Genomic DNA, 18,593 nt, shown 5'->3' with positions numbered 1-18,593 from the left:
CTTAAAGAGGCTCTGCAGAACTGTGCTATAAGATTTGTGTCTAATTCTGAATCCTTAAATTACATAAGTAGTTCAGTGGTAAAGTCATGAAGTGATTCTAGCTTGACGATATCTGAAGTCTAAAGCAGACAAGTGTTGAATTTACCAAATGTTACCTTTTTATACCATTGTAAATTGAGATATCTGCTGAAATAGAGAGGCTTACTTACTATTTTAAAGATTGGATAAATCCCCCAATTTTTACCTCACAAAGATGGTGGTCTTCTTTATGTTGTACAAGATAGATATGAACTTTTTATGTGTGACTCCCTTGCCAACTTTCTACTATCTTCTTTGCTTTCTCTGTCAAACTGGTTAAAAAAGAAACATAAAACTGAAATGGTGGAAAGGAACTTAAGCATCATCAAGGCCATGACTGGTGTTTTCAAATCAAGAAAGCTAATGCTGAGAAATTTTAAGAGCTCTTTCAATAATATTGGATTTGGGGTGTAGGTGAGAGATCTATTTTTAGATTAATGCTGATTTAGCATCTTACACAGGACTGAGAATAAGAGTTTTATACTCATTACTGCAAAACTAAGCTTTGTGACCTTGGCAAATATCTTCACCGCTCTGGGCTGTTATGTACATAATGAAAGTAAGACCATATAGTTCTAAGATCTTTTCTGGTTCTAGAACTCAAACATTTTAACATAATATATTCATTTTGCTCTTTGTCTTTTGCCTGCCAGGGAGAAGTTATACACTGGTTGGCATGTTCATTATATGTAGCATGCCGCAAAAGCATTATTCCCACTGTTGGGAAGGGTATCATGGAAGGAAATTGTGTTTCACTTACCAGAATACTGCGTTCAGCTAAACTAAGGTAAAGCACTTTGATTTTTCAAACACTCTTTTATACATACTAAATTTACTTTTAGAATTTAATTTCTGTGTAACTCTTCCATTTTAAGTTTGTTGTCCTATAGGTATCCCTTTCCAATTCTCATATTCTTCCATTGCCTTTCTTCCTCAAATTCTGACTTCAGCCAGAGGCCTCTATACTAATCTTTTTAATCTATAATTTTTTCATTATTTTTTTAAAATTTGGAAATAATTTCAAGCTTTTAGAAAAGTTGCAAAAATAAGGAAAGCACAAAGAACACCCATATACCCTTGACCCAAATTCACCTATTATTAACACTTTATTCCATTTGCTTTGTCATGTGATCTTTCTCAAATAATATTTTTTTCCTCAACCATTTCGAAGTAAGTAGCATGCATTATAGCCCTTTACCCCTAAATACTTCATTGTATATTTAGATAACTACCACAGTTATCAACTTCAGCAAAGTTAACATTGATACAATAATCTATCATCTCTATTCTAGTTTTATTAGTTGATCCAATAATGGTCTTTATAGCAATTTTTTAAAAGGATATTCCAATCTAGCATTAGGGACTATCTTCACTTATCATATCTGTTTAGTTTCCTTTAATTAGGAATATTTCCACAGCAAGAATATAGTCCACAAACACCCCCAACCCCCTTTTTAATAGATTAGTCCTCATTTTGGATTTGTCTCATGTTTTCTTATGATTAGAGGCAGGTTATACATCCCCAGATAGAAAACTACATAAATAATTTTGTGTCCTCACTATATCACATCTGGAGGCATGATATCCATGTGCTTTGCTTGTGTTAATTTTGAGTATCTGCTCAACGTGTTGTCCTGTTTTTCTGCTGTATAGTTAATATTTTTTACCGTGCAACAAATAAGCAATCAGTGGGTCTTAGTTATAGCTTTTACTTGCTCTAATATTAATCATATGGAACTATTTGCCTGGATACAAAACAAATGGAGTGATCCAGATTTGGATAGGTGGTAATGTAATCTGTTTCTGGGTTTTTCACCCATGACAGAACTATTTGAGGTGGTTGTCTATTTGCTGTCCTGGGTTTTCAACATAGAAGACAAACTTTAAAAGACCTATCGAGGGAGATCAATTAAGTTTCAGTTCATGCTAAATTAAAAAAAAAAAAGTCTCTCAGAACAATTTTAGTTTGCATAAGTCGAAAAATAATACATTCAAGACAATGTTTAAAACTTTAATAAATAGGGCGCCTGGGTGGCTCAGTTGGTTAAGCGATTGCCTTCGGCTCAGGTCATGATCCTGGAGTCCTGGGATCGAGTCCCGCATCGGGCTCCCTGCTCAGCAGGGAGTCTGCTTCTCCCTCTGACCCTCCCCCCTCTCATGCTCTCTCTCAAATAAATAAATAAAATCTTTAAAAAAAAAAAAAAAACTTTAATAAATACCAGTTTTTGTCACTGATGATAAAAATAAAATGAAAGTGTAATTAAGATTGATGGAGTTCAGGTAATTTTTTTAATTGAGCAAAACCTCCCTCTTCATTGTAGTATAAAATAATCTGACTTTTTTCTATCAGTGCTTCTCATCATTGACCATATAAAATTTTAAAATCTTTATAATATTAGGTTGTTGGGGAAACTGAACAAAAAAAGAATAACTTAAAATTTGGAGCAGTATAAGCACATGATAAAAATTTCATATATTTCATTTCAAATAATGAAACATTCTGGAAATGGATGGTGGTTATGATTGCACAATGGGAATGTACTTAATACCACTTAATTTACACTTAAAAATGGTTAAAATAGTAAATTTTATGTTATATATACTTTTACCATAATTTTTAAAAAGGTTCACAAACTTTCAAATAATACAGAATGTTTGAGAGTATAAAGATGTCCCTTTCTTTTCACTCCCCAGAATTAACCACTTAAACAGTTTACTCTCAATGTATATATATATATTTTTTTTTAAGTAGGCTCCACACCCAGTGTAGGGCTTGAACTCACGACCCTGAGATCAAGAGTCACAGGCTCCACCGACTAAGCCAGCCAGGCACCCCAGTAAATTGTTAAGCAGAAAAAAAATCTGTTTTTCAGTATTTTAGTTGTTTTTTTAAAACATAAGTCAGGGGCACCTGGGTGGCTCAGTCGTTAAGCGTCTGCCTTCGGTTCAGGTCATGATCCCAGGGTCCTGGGATCGAGCCCCGCATCAGGCTCCCTGCTCGGCAGGAAGCCCGCTTCTCCCTCTCCCACTCCCCCTGCTTGTATTCCCTCTCTTGCTGTCTTTCTCTCTGTCAAATAAATAAAATAAAATCTTAAAAAATAAATAAAACATAAATGAGATCATACTATATGTATTGTTTTGTAGTTGCTTTTCTTACTTTATATTCTGGTAATTCTTCCATATCACCGTAAGTAGCTCTTCCACACTGTAGGACTTAAGATGTAAGGATGTTTCATATATTTACCCAACCCCTTATTGATGACCATTTATCCAATTCTTTGTGATTACAAACAGATCATTGTGAAATGTATTTCAGATGAATGTAAATAAATGTAGATAAATTCCTAAAAGTGTACGGTTGGGTCAAAAGATACCTATTTTTTAAATGTAGACTGATATAAATTTTTTTTGCGTGTCAGATTCTTAACTACTAAACGAGCATAGACTGGTATCATCATGTTCATTCAGACAAATAAAAAAGAATTGCAAGTGATGTTATTTTCATTGATTTATAATAATTTGGGCTGTTTGCAAAATTTCAACTTAAGTATAATTTTAAAGATTTTATTTATTTGACAGAGAGATAGAGAGCACAAGTGGGCAGAGTGGCAGGCAGAGGGAGAGGGAGAAGCAGGCTCTCCAGTGAGCAGGGAGCCCGATGCGGGGTTTGATCCCAGGACCCTGGGATCATGACCTGAGCCGAAGGCAGCTGCTTAACCGACTGAGCCACCCAGGCACCCCTAAGTATAATTTTAAATGATTATTTAAGGTCTTTATAGGTAGGGAAAATACCCATCAAATATTGCTAATAAATCATACTGCAAAATAACAAATAAGTGCAGATTATAGATATACATGTAAAACTAGCAGATTTTTATTGAGTATTTACCTGTGTGCTAGGCACTTACTATGTGCTATGGGTTTGCTTGTCTTTATTCATTTAATCCTCACAGTTAATCCCATGAAATAAATCCCATTTTACAGATAAGGAAACCTAGTCACCTAGAGCTTAAATTACTTCCCAAAGATGATATACCTAGCAAGTGGCAGAGCATCCCAAATCAATGCTGTATTATATATGTATCTAACCATAAATAGTAGTATGTCTGCTTTGAACTGTATTTATTATTCAGCTTCAGTTTGCGAAAAAACCAAAGCAACTTCCAACTTAAAAATAAGTTTGAACTGGGACACCTGGGTGGCTCAGTTGGTTAAGTGTCTGCCTTCGGCTCAGTTCATGATCCCAGGGGCCTGGGATCTAGTCCCGCATCAGGCTCCTTGCTCAGCAGGGAGCCTGTTTTTTTTTTTTTTTGTAGAAATGTACCATTTTATTATTACAAAGATTCTCACGAAAATGAAAATAGTATCTCAAAAGAATACTAGACTACCAGTCTCCACCTGCAGAATTGGGCGAGGATAGAGGGCAGGCAGTGGGACTTCCTTGGCTCACATGGGGCCAGTGGGAAGGCATGATAACAGAACCAATCTAAAAATGGCTGATGTTACCTTAAGGAGCCTGATTGGGGGTGGGGGGGGGTCCCTGAAGACCCAGCCACTCCTTCTAGAAGGGAGCCTGTTTCTCCCTCTGCCTGCTCTGCCTGCCGCTGTCCCTGCTTGTGCTCTCTCTCTCTAACAAATAAATAAATAAAATCTTTAAAAAAAAAAACAGTTTCAACTAAAAATTTCTTTTGCTATTAAGTGTAATATTAAAAAGTAGTATCTGTTGTACAATTTGAATTTTTAATTTAATAAAGAAGTTGTCTGCATCTCATTGTTTTAAGTATTGAGAAGTAATTTTTCCACAAGTTTTTCAGTAACTTATGATTTAAATCAAGGTGACATTCATTCATTATTTTCATATTATAATAGAACCTAATATTTCATTCATGAAAAATTATTTTTCATACATTTTAATTGGAACATTGAGGATACAAAATTTTTACAAAGTGATTTTCTTTTTTATCTTTTGAGCACCATTAAAATTCAGTAGTATGCTGCTATTGGGACATACTCCCCATATTTACCATCCCTACTCTATATTTGTTTTCGGGGTGTGTATGTGGTAAAATATACATAACATAAGGGCACCTGGGTGGCTCAGTCAATTGGGCATCTGACTGTTGATTTCAGCTCAGGTCGTGATCTCCAGGTTGTGGGATCTGGCCCCGTGTCAGGCTCCCAGCTCAGCGGTGAGTGTGCTTCTCTCCTTCTGTCCCTCCCCCAACCTGCGCGTGAGCGCGCACATGCTCTCTCTCTATATAAATGAATAAATGAATTTTTTTTTTAAAGATTTTATTTATTTATTTGACAGAGAGCACAAGTAGGCAGAGTGACAGGCAGATGGAGAGGGAGAAACAGGCTCTCTGCTGAGCAGGGAGCCGGATGTGGGGCTCGATCCCAAGACCCCAGGATCATGACCTGAGCCGAAAGCAGCCGCTTAACGGACTGAGCCACGCAGGAGCCCCAATAAATGAATCTTTAAACAATATATATACGTAAAATTTACCGTCTAACCGATTTCAGTGGCATTAAATACATTTACATTGCCATGCAACCATCACCACCATCCATCTCCAGAATTTTTTCAGCTTCCCAAGTTGAAATTTCATAACAATTAAACAATAGCTCCTTCTCCCTCCTAGCCCTTGGCATTTATCAGTACTTCATTCCTTTTTATGGCTGAATAATATTCCATTGCATGGATATACCACATTTTGTTTATCCACTTATTAGTTGATGGATACTTGAGTTGTTTCCACCTTTTGGCTATTATGAATAATGCTGCTATGAACATTTGTGTACAAGTTTTTGTGTAGACATATATTTTCATTTCTCTTGGGTATATATGTATGAATGGAATTGTTGGATCATAGGGGAACTCTATGTTTAATCTTTTGAGGAACTGTCAGATTGTTTTCCAAAGTGACTACACGAGTTTACGTTCACACCAGCAGAGTTTGAGGCTTCCATTTCACCCATATCCTTGCCAATACGTGTTATTTTCTTTTTTATTATGGCCGTTCTAGGGGGCATGAAATGGTATATTCTATTTCCCCAGTGGCCAGTGATGTGGAGCTTCTTTTCATGTGCTTATTGGAGTATTCTTTTTTTTTTTTTAAGATTTTATTTATTTATTTGAGATAGCGAGAGAGCATGAGTGGAGTGGGGGGGGGGGGAGCGGTGGCAGAAGGAGAGGAAGGAGCAGGCTCTCCACCGAGCAGGGAACCCGACTTGGGGCTCGATCCTAGGACCCTGGGATCAGGACCTGAGCAGAAGGCAGACACTTAACCAATGAGCCACCCAGGCGCCCTGGCGTAATGTGTTCTTTACAACAGAATTCCAATGAACAGAATTGTTTTGAAAGCTATGAAGTTTACTTTGCTGCTTATTTTACTTTAAAAAATCAGACTCATAGGTGAAGTAATAATAATGCTATAATTTTTTTTGTTTCCAAACATTCTGATGTACTTTGTTCCAAGTTAGAACAGCAATCTAGAAATAGCAATAAATACAGTGGATTTATATGGGGATGTATTAGTCAAGCATCTTGTTTATAAAAAACAGATACCAACTACTGACTTTGGCTAACTTAAAGAGAAAAGAAATTTACTGAAAGGATATTGAATACCTGACAAAGTCTTTTTTTTTTTTTTTAAGATTTCATTTATTTATTTGACAGAGAGAGACACAGCAAGAGAGGGAACACAAGCAGGGGGAGAGGGAGAGGAAAAAGCAGGCTTCTTGCCGAGCAGGGAGCCCCATGCGGGGTTCGATCCCAGGACCCTGGGATCATGACCTGAGCCAAAGGCAGATGCCCAATGACTGAGCCACCCAGGCGCCCCAAATACCTGACAAAGTCTTTAGGATGACTTGAGAAAATAGACTTGGAAAACATCAGGGAACAAAATGAGTCTGGCTAGAGCCAAAAAGCATATCACAAGAATTCATCTAACAAGGACAGGACTTACATGGCCAGCAGTGCCATCCCTGGACGTTGCCACTGTATTTGTCCCTAATAGCTGAATATTGCTGTTGATCCTCCTGTAAGAATTTATCACTTGTTCAGTTCTCTGCACCACCAGCTCCAGATTCAAAATCCCGAATATGTATCAAGAACCTCAGGTTTTATTCCTTTACCCTAACTTCAGTGAAGCTGATCTATCTATTAGATAGCAAGATTCAAAACTGGGGAATTCCTCAAACAAAGGAAAGAATTTCACATGCTGAGCATCCCTGCCTCCAAAACAAAGTCTCCTATAAGGAGTCCCTATAAGGCAAAAAAAAATTTTTTTTTTTAATTTTTTTTGTTTGTTTTATTTATTTATTCATGAGAGTCAGAGAGAGAGATAGAGTGAGGCAGCAGCAGAGGGAGAAGCAGGCTTCCCGCCTAGCAGGGAGCCCGATGCGGGACTCGATCCCAGGACCCTGGGATCGTGACCTGAGCCGAAGGCAGACGCTTAACCATCTGAGCCACCCAGGCGTCCCGGCAAAAAAAATTCTTGTTGCTGTTATTGATAAGAATCTTTTAAAGAGACTCTTAGATTCTCAGATTTCTGTCAGCATATCTGGAGTTTGAATACCTATGGATAATTAGCTGACGATGTCTTCCATCACCTTTTTAAAAAAAGTATCATTCTGGGGCACCTGGCCGGTTCAGTCAGTATAAAGCATGCGATTCTTGATCTCAGGTTTGTAAGTTCGAGCCTCAGGTTGGATATAGACATTACTTAAAAATGAAATCTTAAAAAAAAAAATTATCATTCTGTATATAACGCTAGACACTTAAATGAACTTTAACACTACAGATTTTCAGTCTAAGACCATACTAACATGGGGACATAAAAAATGTACCCATAATTGAATAAGCCAGAAAGGTGGAATAATAATCTATTAAGTGATTTTCTGGTTATGTACTACCTTCTTCATTTATATTTGATGGTGGAACCACATACTGGAACACAAACACTTGAATTGTATTCCTAAACTAGAACTGTCTGGTGCTTTGTGATCAACTTCCACAATCCACTATTTGGGAGATTCTGTCTGTCCTCAAACTAATTTTGTGAACTCAGTCTGTTGACATTTACTTTGTAATACATATACAAATTATTGTCTAGGTGCTGTAGGGAATAAAAGAAGTAGATAGGTACCATCACTTCATGCATAGGAGAAGACATTTATGTAATGACTACTAATTCAAAATCTATATTCCCATAGTGATTCTGGGAGCTGGAGTAATTTCATAGTACTTGGGAGTGAAGTTTTTCAGTTGCCTTTTTTTTTTTTTAATAAATTTAGGCTTTTAAGTAAAGATTCTTTTTTTTTTTTAAATAAGATTCTTAAGATTCATAGGCATAAATAAAATGTTAACTTGTCCATTATATGGACTCACTTTAAAGTTGCTTTTTTAAAATAAGTAAATAAATATAGTTGCTTTTTTTTGTTTAGTTTAATACAGTTTTTTAGTAAAATGAAGAAGTGGATGGACATGTCAAACCTGCCACAAGAATTTCGTGAACGTATAGAAAGGCTAGAAAGAAATTTTGAGGTGTCTACTGTAATTTTCAAAAAATTTGAGCCAATTTTTTTAGATATATTTCAAAATCCATATGAAGAGCCACCAAAGTTACCACGAAGCAGGAAGCAGAGGTAAGACCCTTAATTGTTAAATAATTGACATTAAAAAAATACAAATTATGCTATAAACTTTGGAAATTTGCATTTTTAAAAGTCTGCTTTTTACCAGAAGTATCCATTTGCAAAAAAAATTTAAATTTTTAAAAAACCCATTTATAATTACTATATCTGGAAATTCAGGGTAATATTTTCACTTATTTTTTTTTCCACTTATTTTTTATGGTCTGATTATTTCATGGAGATTAGAAAGATTTATTTATTTAAGCCCATTTAATGAACCATAAATTGTCCCTTGTGAATGTAATTTTACATGTAATTTGACTTTACTGTTTGTTATTTATATTTGCTATTTCAATTTAAATGATAATGTGGAGTGATATTTAGCAAGTTAGTCCGTTAAGAAGTATATTTTTTCCTTTCTAGGAGGATTCCTTGCAGTGTTAAGGATCTCTTTAATTTCTGTTGGACACTCTTTGTTTATACTAAGGGTAAGGTGATACTTTCAATAATTTTACATTTCTGCTTTGGGAACTTGGTGTTATTTGACATGAGAGGTTTCTGGTCTTCGTGTCTTTTTTTTTTCTTATAAAGGTAATTTTCGTATGATTGGAGATGATTTGGTAAATTCTTACCATTTACTTCTGTGCTGCTTGGATCTGATTTTTGCCAATGCCATTATATGCCCAAATAGACGTGACTTGCTGAATCCATCATTTAAAGGTAAGACATTATTTACTTTTGAAAACTGGTCATCAGTATTTTAAAAAGTTTTAAAAGTTGACCATATTCTTCTAACCATTTCCTTTTGCTCTTGATACCTTATCAAACTAGGTTTACCATCTGACTTCCATACTGCTGACTTTAGGGCTTCTGAAGAGCCTCCCTGCATCATTGCTGTACTGTGTGAACTGCATGATGGACTTCTAGTAGAAGCAAAAGGAATAAAGGAGCACTACTTTAAGCCATATATTTCAAAACTCTTTGACAGAAAGGTACTGTACTTATAAGTGAATGGCTAAGATTTTTAAGGGTCAGCAGTGAAAGCCCCAAAGGAAAAAACAATGTTTTAAGCAAGTTCTCAGCATTATAGGACTCGGGGTCGAGATTTCCAGGTTTCAGTCTCTGTCATGATGCAAAATGCTGTGATGCAGAATCGCCCTATGATCTTTTGTAATGTGCAAAACTGAGCTGTTAAAGATTGTGACCAACTATATGTACTGTCAATTAAATGCACTGGCAGAGACCGCTGTAAGAGATTTTGATAAAAGAATTATAAGGAACAGAACATTGGAGTAAGCCTGATAAAGAATTATGAAAAGCAGAAGGTCGGGGTAAATTAATTTACTGCCACAATTTTGAATAACTTCTGACTATTTACTAAAGATGGGATGATGTATAACAACCATAGCTTTAATTCCATGTAAATAGAGCAGAAAATCTTTTATAGTTTTGTAGCCACTTGCAGGCTACCTGCATGCATTCTGGATTTTTTTCTCAGTAATTTACTTAGCTATTTCCATGTTTATGAAATGGCTTGTTCCTCTTGGTCTCAATTTCTTACCTCCCCAACATTGAGCCATTTAATCCAGCTAGTACTTGAGTTTTCTCTTTGGTAAAAGAAAAAAAAAGGGGGGGGATTGGATTAGGTCATCACTGTGGTTCCCCTCTTTGTAGATAATATGAGATGTTTCTTCAGGCATAAAGTCTTACCTAACTGGGTGGTTCTTCTGTTACACAAATTTTTGTATCTAGTTTTATCTTCCTGTGTGTGTGTGCACGTGTGTGTGTGTGTGTGTGTGTCTGTGTGTATCATGGCTCCTTATCTGTATAACATGTCCAGCAAAGTAAATTTTGAAGGGAACTCAAGGATTATCTTTTGTGCTCTGCAAAAGCAGCACACTAGTGGCCCTCGGGTGTAATGACCATACATCTTGGTTTGCCTGGATTATCTAGGTTTTGGTTGTTGTCTTAGCATAATTATTATAGCACCTCCTTTCGTTCCAAAAGTATTCTAGTTTGGACAGTCGTCCTCCTACTCATGGGCTGCAGATGTTTTGTTTGGCCTATGTAGAGTGTTCTTTATTTTTATTTTATTCAATTTTAATTTACATATAAAAACTTTATTTTTTATTTTAAATTAACTTTTATTTATTTTTTTTAAGATTTTATTTATTTTTTGACAAAGAGAGAGACACAGTGAGAGAGGGAACACAAGCAGAGGGAGTGGGAGAGGGAGAAGCAGGCTTCCTGCCGAGCAGGGAGCCCGATGCGGGGCTCGATCCCAGGACCCTGGGATCATGACCTGAGCCGAAGGCAGACACTTAACGACTGAGCCACCCGGGCGCCCCATAAAAACTTTTAATATGAAGATCTCTCTCAAGGGGTGCCTGGTTGGCTTAGTCGGTTAAATGTCCGACTCTTGGTCTCGGCTCAGGTCTTGATTTCAGGGTCATGAGTTTAAGCCCCATGTTGGGCTCCACACTAGGCATCGAGCCTACTTTAAAAAAAGGGGGGGGGGGAATCTCTTTCAAAAGTCAGAAGCTATGGCAATACAGGGTTGGAATTTCTACATGAATTTCTGCATGGGTAACTGTTGTCAGGCTAAATGGTGGCCACCTCTTTTAGGATGGGAAGTATGATTTCTGTCCTCTTAATTTAGATATGTTGAACCCTGACCACTGAAGGCATTTGAGTTTGCAACCCTGATGGTAGTAATCTAAGAATAGTGTGGGTGCATAGAAAATATTATAAACAGGGGCACCTGGGTGGCTCAGTTGGTGGAGCATCCAAATCTTGATCTCAGAGTTGTGAGTTCAGGCCCCGTATGGTATGTGGAGCCTACTTAAAAAAAAAAAAAGAAAGAAAGAAAATATTATATAAGCAGTGTAGTTTTCTTCTCTCACCAGCAACAGTACCTATATTCCCTTTGAATCTTTCCTTGCCTGACACATATTATCATTCAATGTTAGTTTCCCTTCTCCATAGACCAATGTTTAAAATTGGACAGCTTTTTTCAGAATCACTTGGGGAATTTGTATAAAATGCTGCCTCGGCTCAGGACTTGAGGTCCATCAATCTGCATTTTTTTAAAGTCCCCCTATGTGAGTGCCTGGGTGGCTCAGTTGGTTGAACGTCCAACTCGGTTTCGGCTCAGGTCATGATCTCAGGATCATGAGATCGAGCCCCGAGTTGGACTCCAAGCTCAGCCTGCTTGAGATTCTTTCTTCCTCTGCCCCTCCCCCCTGTTTGCATGCTTTCTTTCTCTTAAATAAATAGATAAATCTTTAAAAAAAAAAAAAACATCTCTAAGTGATTCTTATGTCCCTAGAATTTAGAAACCACTGCCATAGGCTAACTTAAAAATATTTTCAAAAATTGACTTTAAATTTTTAAAATATTTTATTTGCATGCTAAATAGGTTTTACTGGTTTAAAAGAAATATTCAGTAATTCTGTTTTGTGTGTATATTATTTATAACAACTGCCAATGTGAAAATTTAGATAAATGTCATGTTTTTGTATCTATGTTATTTTGCTTAATTACATGTCAAAAAATGACTTTTTCTTCTCAGATTTTAAAAGGAGAATGCCTCCTGGACCTTTCCAGTTTTACTGATAATAGGTAAGTATCTAGCACTAATGGTATCTGCCATATTATAGGCTGTCAGTGATGATTTATTGCAATTTGTCAAGTGGAACATTATATCAAGGTAACTCCTCCAAAGTCAAGTTCCTTCTGCATTAGTGGCATTGACTGAGGTTGTCACTAATCCTTGTTGTCTTTAAGTAGACATATTTTATGAGACCTTTGGCACTTAAAAAAAAAAAGAAAAGAAACTTTTGGCACTTAAAAGAGCTCCTTCCAGAGAAACTTATAAAGAGACCCAGTGATTTCTGTATTTGAGTGTATGTTCTTTTATTAATCAACTACTGGCAAATTCAGAATATATTTCAAAACCATTATTGTTCCCTCAGTGATCCCATCTTAATTAGGTTCAGCTAGTTTTCAGATTAAGTTTATGCTCTCTTTTTGCTCATCTTTCAAAGTAATTTATTATTGCTGTGTATGTGAATGCGAAGCATGTCCATAATCATATAGGAACGTCTGATATTGTTAGGTGGGTAGAGTTAAAAACTGGAAAGTCGGGGCGCCTGGGTGGCTCAGATGGTTAAGCGTCTGCCTTCGGCTCAGGTCATGATCCCAGGGTCCTGGGATCGAGCCCCACATCCGGCTCCCTGCTTGGCGGGGAGCCTGCTTCTCCCTCTCCCTCTACTGTTCCCCCTGCTTGTACTCTCTCGCTCTCTCTATCAAATAAATAAATAAAATCTTTAAAAAAAAAAACAAACCGGAAAGTCATCAGCTTTTCCAGGCCTTGGAGTCTAACTCTTTCTTCAAGTCAAAATAAATCCATTGTGAAGGTAACTGGCTGGCTCAGTTGGTAGAGCATGCAACTCTCAATCTTGGGGTCTTGAGTTTGAGCCCCATGTTGGATGTAGAGGTTACTTAAATAAATATTAAAAAAAAAATCGAGGGCGCCTGGGTGGCTCAGTTGGTTAAGCGACTGCCTTCGGCTCAGGTCATGATCCTGGAGTCCCGGGATCGAGTCCCGCATTGGGCTACCTGCTCAGCACAGAGTCTGCTTCTCCCTCTCCTGCTCCCCCCTCTTGTGCTCTCTCTCTCACTCTCTCTCTCTCAAATAAATAAATAAAATCTTTTAAAAAAATAATAAATAAATAAAATCGATTGTGTAACTTAGTTTTATTCTAGCAGCTTAACATAATTCTTGGGGTATCTGACTGGCTCAGAAGAGCATGCAACTCTTGATCTTGGGCTTGTGAGTTCAAGTTGGGTTGTAGAGATTACTTAAAAATAAAATCTTTAGACCCACAACTATATGGTCAAGTAATCTTCGACAAAGCAGGAAAGAATATCCAGTGGAAGAAAGGCAGTCTCTTCAACAAATGGTACTGGGAAAATTGGACAGCAACACACAGAAGAACCAAACTGGAGTGCTTTCTTACACCATACACAAAAATAAGTTAAAAATGGATAAAAGACCTAAATGTGAGACAAAACCATCAAAATCCTAGAGGAGAACACAGGCAGCAACCTCTTTGACCTCGGCTGCAGCAACTTCTTGGCTAGACATGTTGCCAGAGGCAAGGGAAACAAAAGCAAAAATGAACTATTGGAACTTCATCAACATGAAAAGCTTCTGCACAGCAAAGGAAACAATCAACAACACTAAAAGGCAGCCTACAGAATGGGAGAAGATATTTGCAAATGATATATCTGATAAAGGGTTAGTATCCAAAATCTATAAAGAACTTACCAAACTCAACAGCCAAAAAGCATGTAATCCAGTTAAGAAGTGAGCAGAAGATAGAATAGACACTTTTCCAAAGAAGACTTTCCATGAAGTCTTCTAACAGACACATGAAAAGATGCTCAACATCACTCATCAACAGGGAAATAAAAATCAAAACCGCGATGAGGTATCACCTCACACCTGTCAGAATGGCTAAAATTAACAACACAGGAAGCAACAGATGTTGGTGAGGATGCAGAGAAAGGGGAACCCTCTTGCACTGTTGGTGGGACTACAAACTAGTGCAACCACTCTAGAAAACAGCATGGAGTTGCCTCAAAAAGTTAAAAATAGAACTACCCTACAATCCTGCAATTACACTACTAGGTATTTACCCAAAGCATACAAAAATACAGATTTGAAGGGGTACATGCACCCCAGTGTTCATAGCAGCATGATCAATAATAGCCAAACTATGTAGAGAGCCCAAATATCCATTGACTGATGAATGGATAAAGAAGATGTGGTATATATACACAATGGAATATTACTCAGCCATCCAAAAGAATGAAATCTTGCCTTTCACAATGACATGGATGGAGCTAGTGTATATTATGCTAAGTGAAATAAATCAGGCAGAGAAAGACAAATATCCTATGATTTCACTCATATGTAGAATTTAAGAAACAAAACAAATGAACATATGGGAGGGGAGAAAGAAGGAAAGCATAAGAGTCTCTTAAGAGAAGAAACAGAGGCAATGCAGGGAGGTGGGTGGGAGATGGGCTAGATGGGTGATGGGTATTAAGGAGGGCACTTGATATGATGAGCACTGGGTGTTGTAAGTCATGAGTCACTGAATTCTCCTGAAACCAACATAGCACTGTATGTTAACTAACTAGAATTTAAATAAATATTTGAAAAATAAAAATAAAATCTTTTTAAAATAAAATCTCTTTTCAGCAAAGCAGTGAACAAGGAGTATGAAGAATATGTTTTAACTGTTGGTGATTTTGATGAGAGGATCTTTTTGGGAGCAGATGCAGAAGAGGAAATTGGAACTCCTCGAAAGTTCACTGGTGACACCCCATTAGGGAAACTGACAACACAAGCTAATGTGGACTGTAATCTTCAACAACACTTTGAAAAAGTAATATAACTTAGCCTGGCCTCAGTCTTGAATGATATTTTTCTCTCTGTGTGTGATTCTACTAACAACAGAAGCATCTTTCAAGTTAAATCTTGAGTTTCTTCTACTAATTTGTATTTCCCATGAAAGCCTTAAAAGGTAATTTTTAAAACTATGGCATTTAGTATTTTTACCTCATTTCTTGACATTTTTCATATTTTTGATATATTTTCCCAGAATGGGCTTTTCAGTAGGGTAGGTGTTTTTGACATAAAAAAGGATTTATGTGGGGCACCTGGGTGACTCAGTTAAGCATCTGACTTCAACTCAGGTCCTGATCTCAAAGGTCCTGGGACCAAGCCTCATGTCGGGCTCCCTGCTCAGCAGGGAGTCTGCTTGTCTCTCTCCCTCTCCCCGTCCCCCGCCCCCACCGCCCCGCACACGAGAGAGCTCTCTTGCTCTCAAATAAATAAATAAAATCTTTTTTTTTTAAAGGATTTATGCTTTCCTATCATTCTTTCTTTGCATCACCATAGCCACTGTTCTGTTGCTTTAAAATTTAGTTTATTCTCCTACCCATGACAAATTATGTGCTTTCCCTGAACTTCAGCCATAGAACGCTAGACTTGACTGTTAATAGTAAAGGCTTAATTCTGTATTTATGTGTAAAATGGGTTGGAGGATGAGGTCTAATGGAAAGTTCACTGGTCGAGAAGGTAGAAAACCTAAGTTTCAGTCCAAGTTCTGCCATTAACTTTGTGAGCTTAAACAATTTTTTTACCTTCTCTGTGCCTGTTTCATATGTAAAGTGAAAATGTGTATATTTCAAATGAATATTATGATAAAATGAGATTATAGGTAGTAGGTACTTTGAAAAAGTTTTACTTAAATGTAAGGATGTTATTAGCATAATATTGGTAAAAATTTGGCGGTTAACCAGAGGAGGGAGGAAAAAAGTCCTACTAAATATGAATAGAGAAGATGGTATATATATACTGAATAAAACATGTAATGAGGGCAGGGTAACTTTTTAATCTCACAGATTTTTCTTTATTGACAGAAAACATCATTTGCACCTTCTACCCCACTGACAGGACGGCGATATTTACGAGAAAAAGAAGCAGTCATTACTCCTGTTGCTTCAGCCACTCAAAGTGTGAGCAGGTTACAGAGTATTGTGGCTGGACTGAAAAATGCACCAAGTGAACAACTTATAAATATTTTTGAGTAAGTATAATATCATTATTTTTCTAAATAAATTATTTTAAAGATTTTATTTATTTGAGAGAGAGCACAAGCAGGAGAGAGGGGCCGAGGGAAAGGGAGAAGCAGACTCCCTGCCTAGCAGGGAGCCCGATGCAGGGCTTAATCCTAGGACCTAGAGATCATGACCTAAGCTGAAGGCAGACACTTAATGGACTGAGCCACCCAAGTGCCCCTTTAAATAAATTTTTTTTTAAGATTTTTATTTATTTATTGAGAGAGATAATGATAGTGAGCATGAAAGGGGATGAGTCAGAGGGAGAAGCAGACTGCCCGCTGAGCAGGGAGCCCGATGCGGGACTCGATCCCGGGACTCCAGGATCATGACCTGAGCCGAAGGCAGTCGCTTAAACAACTGAGCCACCCAGGCGCCCTAAATAAATTTTAATCATAAAGTATGTTGACCTAAAATCAGATGAAAGTACCTATTAAAATTATATAGAGGTGTGCCTGGGTGGCTTAGTTGGTTAAGCAACTGCCTTCAGCTCAGGTCATGATCCCAGGGTCCTGGGATGGAGCCCCACATCGGGCTCCCTGCTCTGCGGGGGAACCTGCTTCTCCCTCTCCCTTTGCCTGCCACTCCCCCTGCTTGTGCACTCTCTCTCTCTCTCTCTGTCAAATAAATAAAATCTTAAAAAAAAAAATTCTATAGAGATATTATTTCATATTATTAAAGACTTTAAGGGCAAAACAAATACTTCTTAAAGTTATTTAGACCTAATATTCCACTCTTGTAACTACCCCTAAGTTACGCATTATTGTTTTTCTATTTACATTGACTTTAAATGGGTTCAATCTAAATGTCCATGAAGGGGGAGACTGATTACATATTGATGGTACAGCCATAAATGGAATTTTATGCAGTTGTTTAAGATAAAGAGGCATGTGTCCTAGCAAAGATGGTAGAATAAATCCAGATCAGAGAACCTAATTTCCTAATACTTAGTGAAATAAGAGAATAGTAAAAAACCAGCAAACTACTTACCAGCAGCAACCAAATGAAGAGAGGGATATGATTTCATGCTATAAATTTCCAAAATGATGGTCAAGAAAGGAATGGTTGATTCTGATATGCCCATCGCTAAGAAGTATTACTAGAGAAGGAGAGGATATGTTGATAGATATTGAGTATGCTCATTAATACCCCAGATATAGAGAGACATGGGTGAGTAGACAAATGAGTAAAAAGTCATAGATATCCCCAAGTGAAAGTCCCTATATTCCACCACTAAGATCACAGCAGAAATATGACGAACTCCTGTCATTTTCCATACTAATTTGAGGGGATATCCTGATGCTAATAGAACTAGAAGATATCCCGGGCGCCTGGGTGGCTCAGATGGTTAAGCGTCTGCCTTCGGCTCAGGTCATGATCCCGGGGTCCTGGGATCGAGTCCCACATCGGGCTCCCTGCTCCTTGGGAGCCTGCTTCTCCCTCTACCTCTCTCTCTCTCTCTCTGTCTCTCATGAATAAATGAATAAAATCTTTAAAAAAAAAAAAAAAAGAACTAGAAGATATCCCTAACTAGATATAGCATAACCTGGAATAGGGACATTTAACTAATCTTGGAAGAGTAAGCAAAGCCCTGGTCTTCTAATAAAAACTGAACATAGCACTAGCTGAGCTCTCCTCTACTCCCGAAACGTTCAATCTATAGAAAAGTGGACAGAACAATCCTAGCCTCAAACACAGCTCAAACGATACGCAAATTGCAAATAAGGTAGAAAGAGTGTCATGAAGATCTTCCCTCATAGCATCTGAATAAATAGATATGGGCTGAACTGTTCATTTAAGCATGAACAAGTTGAAAAGAAGTGTCAAGGCAATGATGCAAACATTTTATGGCAACAAGAAAAGGAAGGAAGGAAGAAAATATAGTATGCAAAACACAAAGAATCTAGAAACAAATGGGAAGACATTCCATGATCATAATTGGGAAGATTTAATGTTAAAATGTCCTTATTACCCGAAGCAATCTACAGATTCAGTGCAATCCCTATCAAAATGCCAGTGGCATTTTTTACAGAAATGAAAAAAATTCCTAAAATTGATAGAGAATTTCAAAGTACCTTTAATAGCCAAAACAATCTTGAGACAGAACAACAAAGCTGAAGGCCTCATACTTCCTGATTTCAAAACATATTACAAAGCTACCATAATCAAAACAGTATGGGATT

At 37.3% G+C, this 18,593-nt stretch overlaps 1 protein-coding gene across 1 annotated transcript in view; it reads left to right on the top strand.

Annotated features, from left to right (window-relative positions):
* Window positions 1-18,593, top strand: part of RBL1 (RB transcriptional corepressor like 1) — a 59,799-nt gene that overhangs the window by 2,906 nt on the left and 38,300 nt on the right. The window contains exons 2-9 of the mRNA XM_021688957.2: window positions 732-865; window positions 8,527-8,727; window positions 9,139-9,203; window positions 9,307-9,435; window positions 9,547-9,707; window positions 12,287-12,336; window positions 14,987-15,173; window positions 16,213-16,379. Of these exons, the coding sequence (XP_021544632.1) occupies window positions 732-865; window positions 8,527-8,727; window positions 9,139-9,203; window positions 9,307-9,435; window positions 9,547-9,707; window positions 12,287-12,336; window positions 14,987-15,173; window positions 16,213-16,379 (1,094 nt within the window). The remainder of the gene's footprint in view (window positions 1-731; window positions 866-8,526; window positions 8,728-9,138; window positions 9,204-9,306; window positions 9,436-9,546; window positions 9,708-12,286; window positions 12,337-14,986; window positions 15,174-16,212; window positions 16,380-18,593) is intronic.

Source organism: Neomonachus schauinslandi, chromosome 10, assembly GCF_002201575.2.
Source record: "Neomonachus schauinslandi chromosome 10, ASM220157v2, whole genome shotgun sequence".
NCBI lineage: Eukaryota > Metazoa > Chordata > Mammalia > Carnivora > Phocidae > Neomonachus > Neomonachus schauinslandi.
This window is presented reverse-complemented; position numbering and strand designations above follow the sequence as displayed.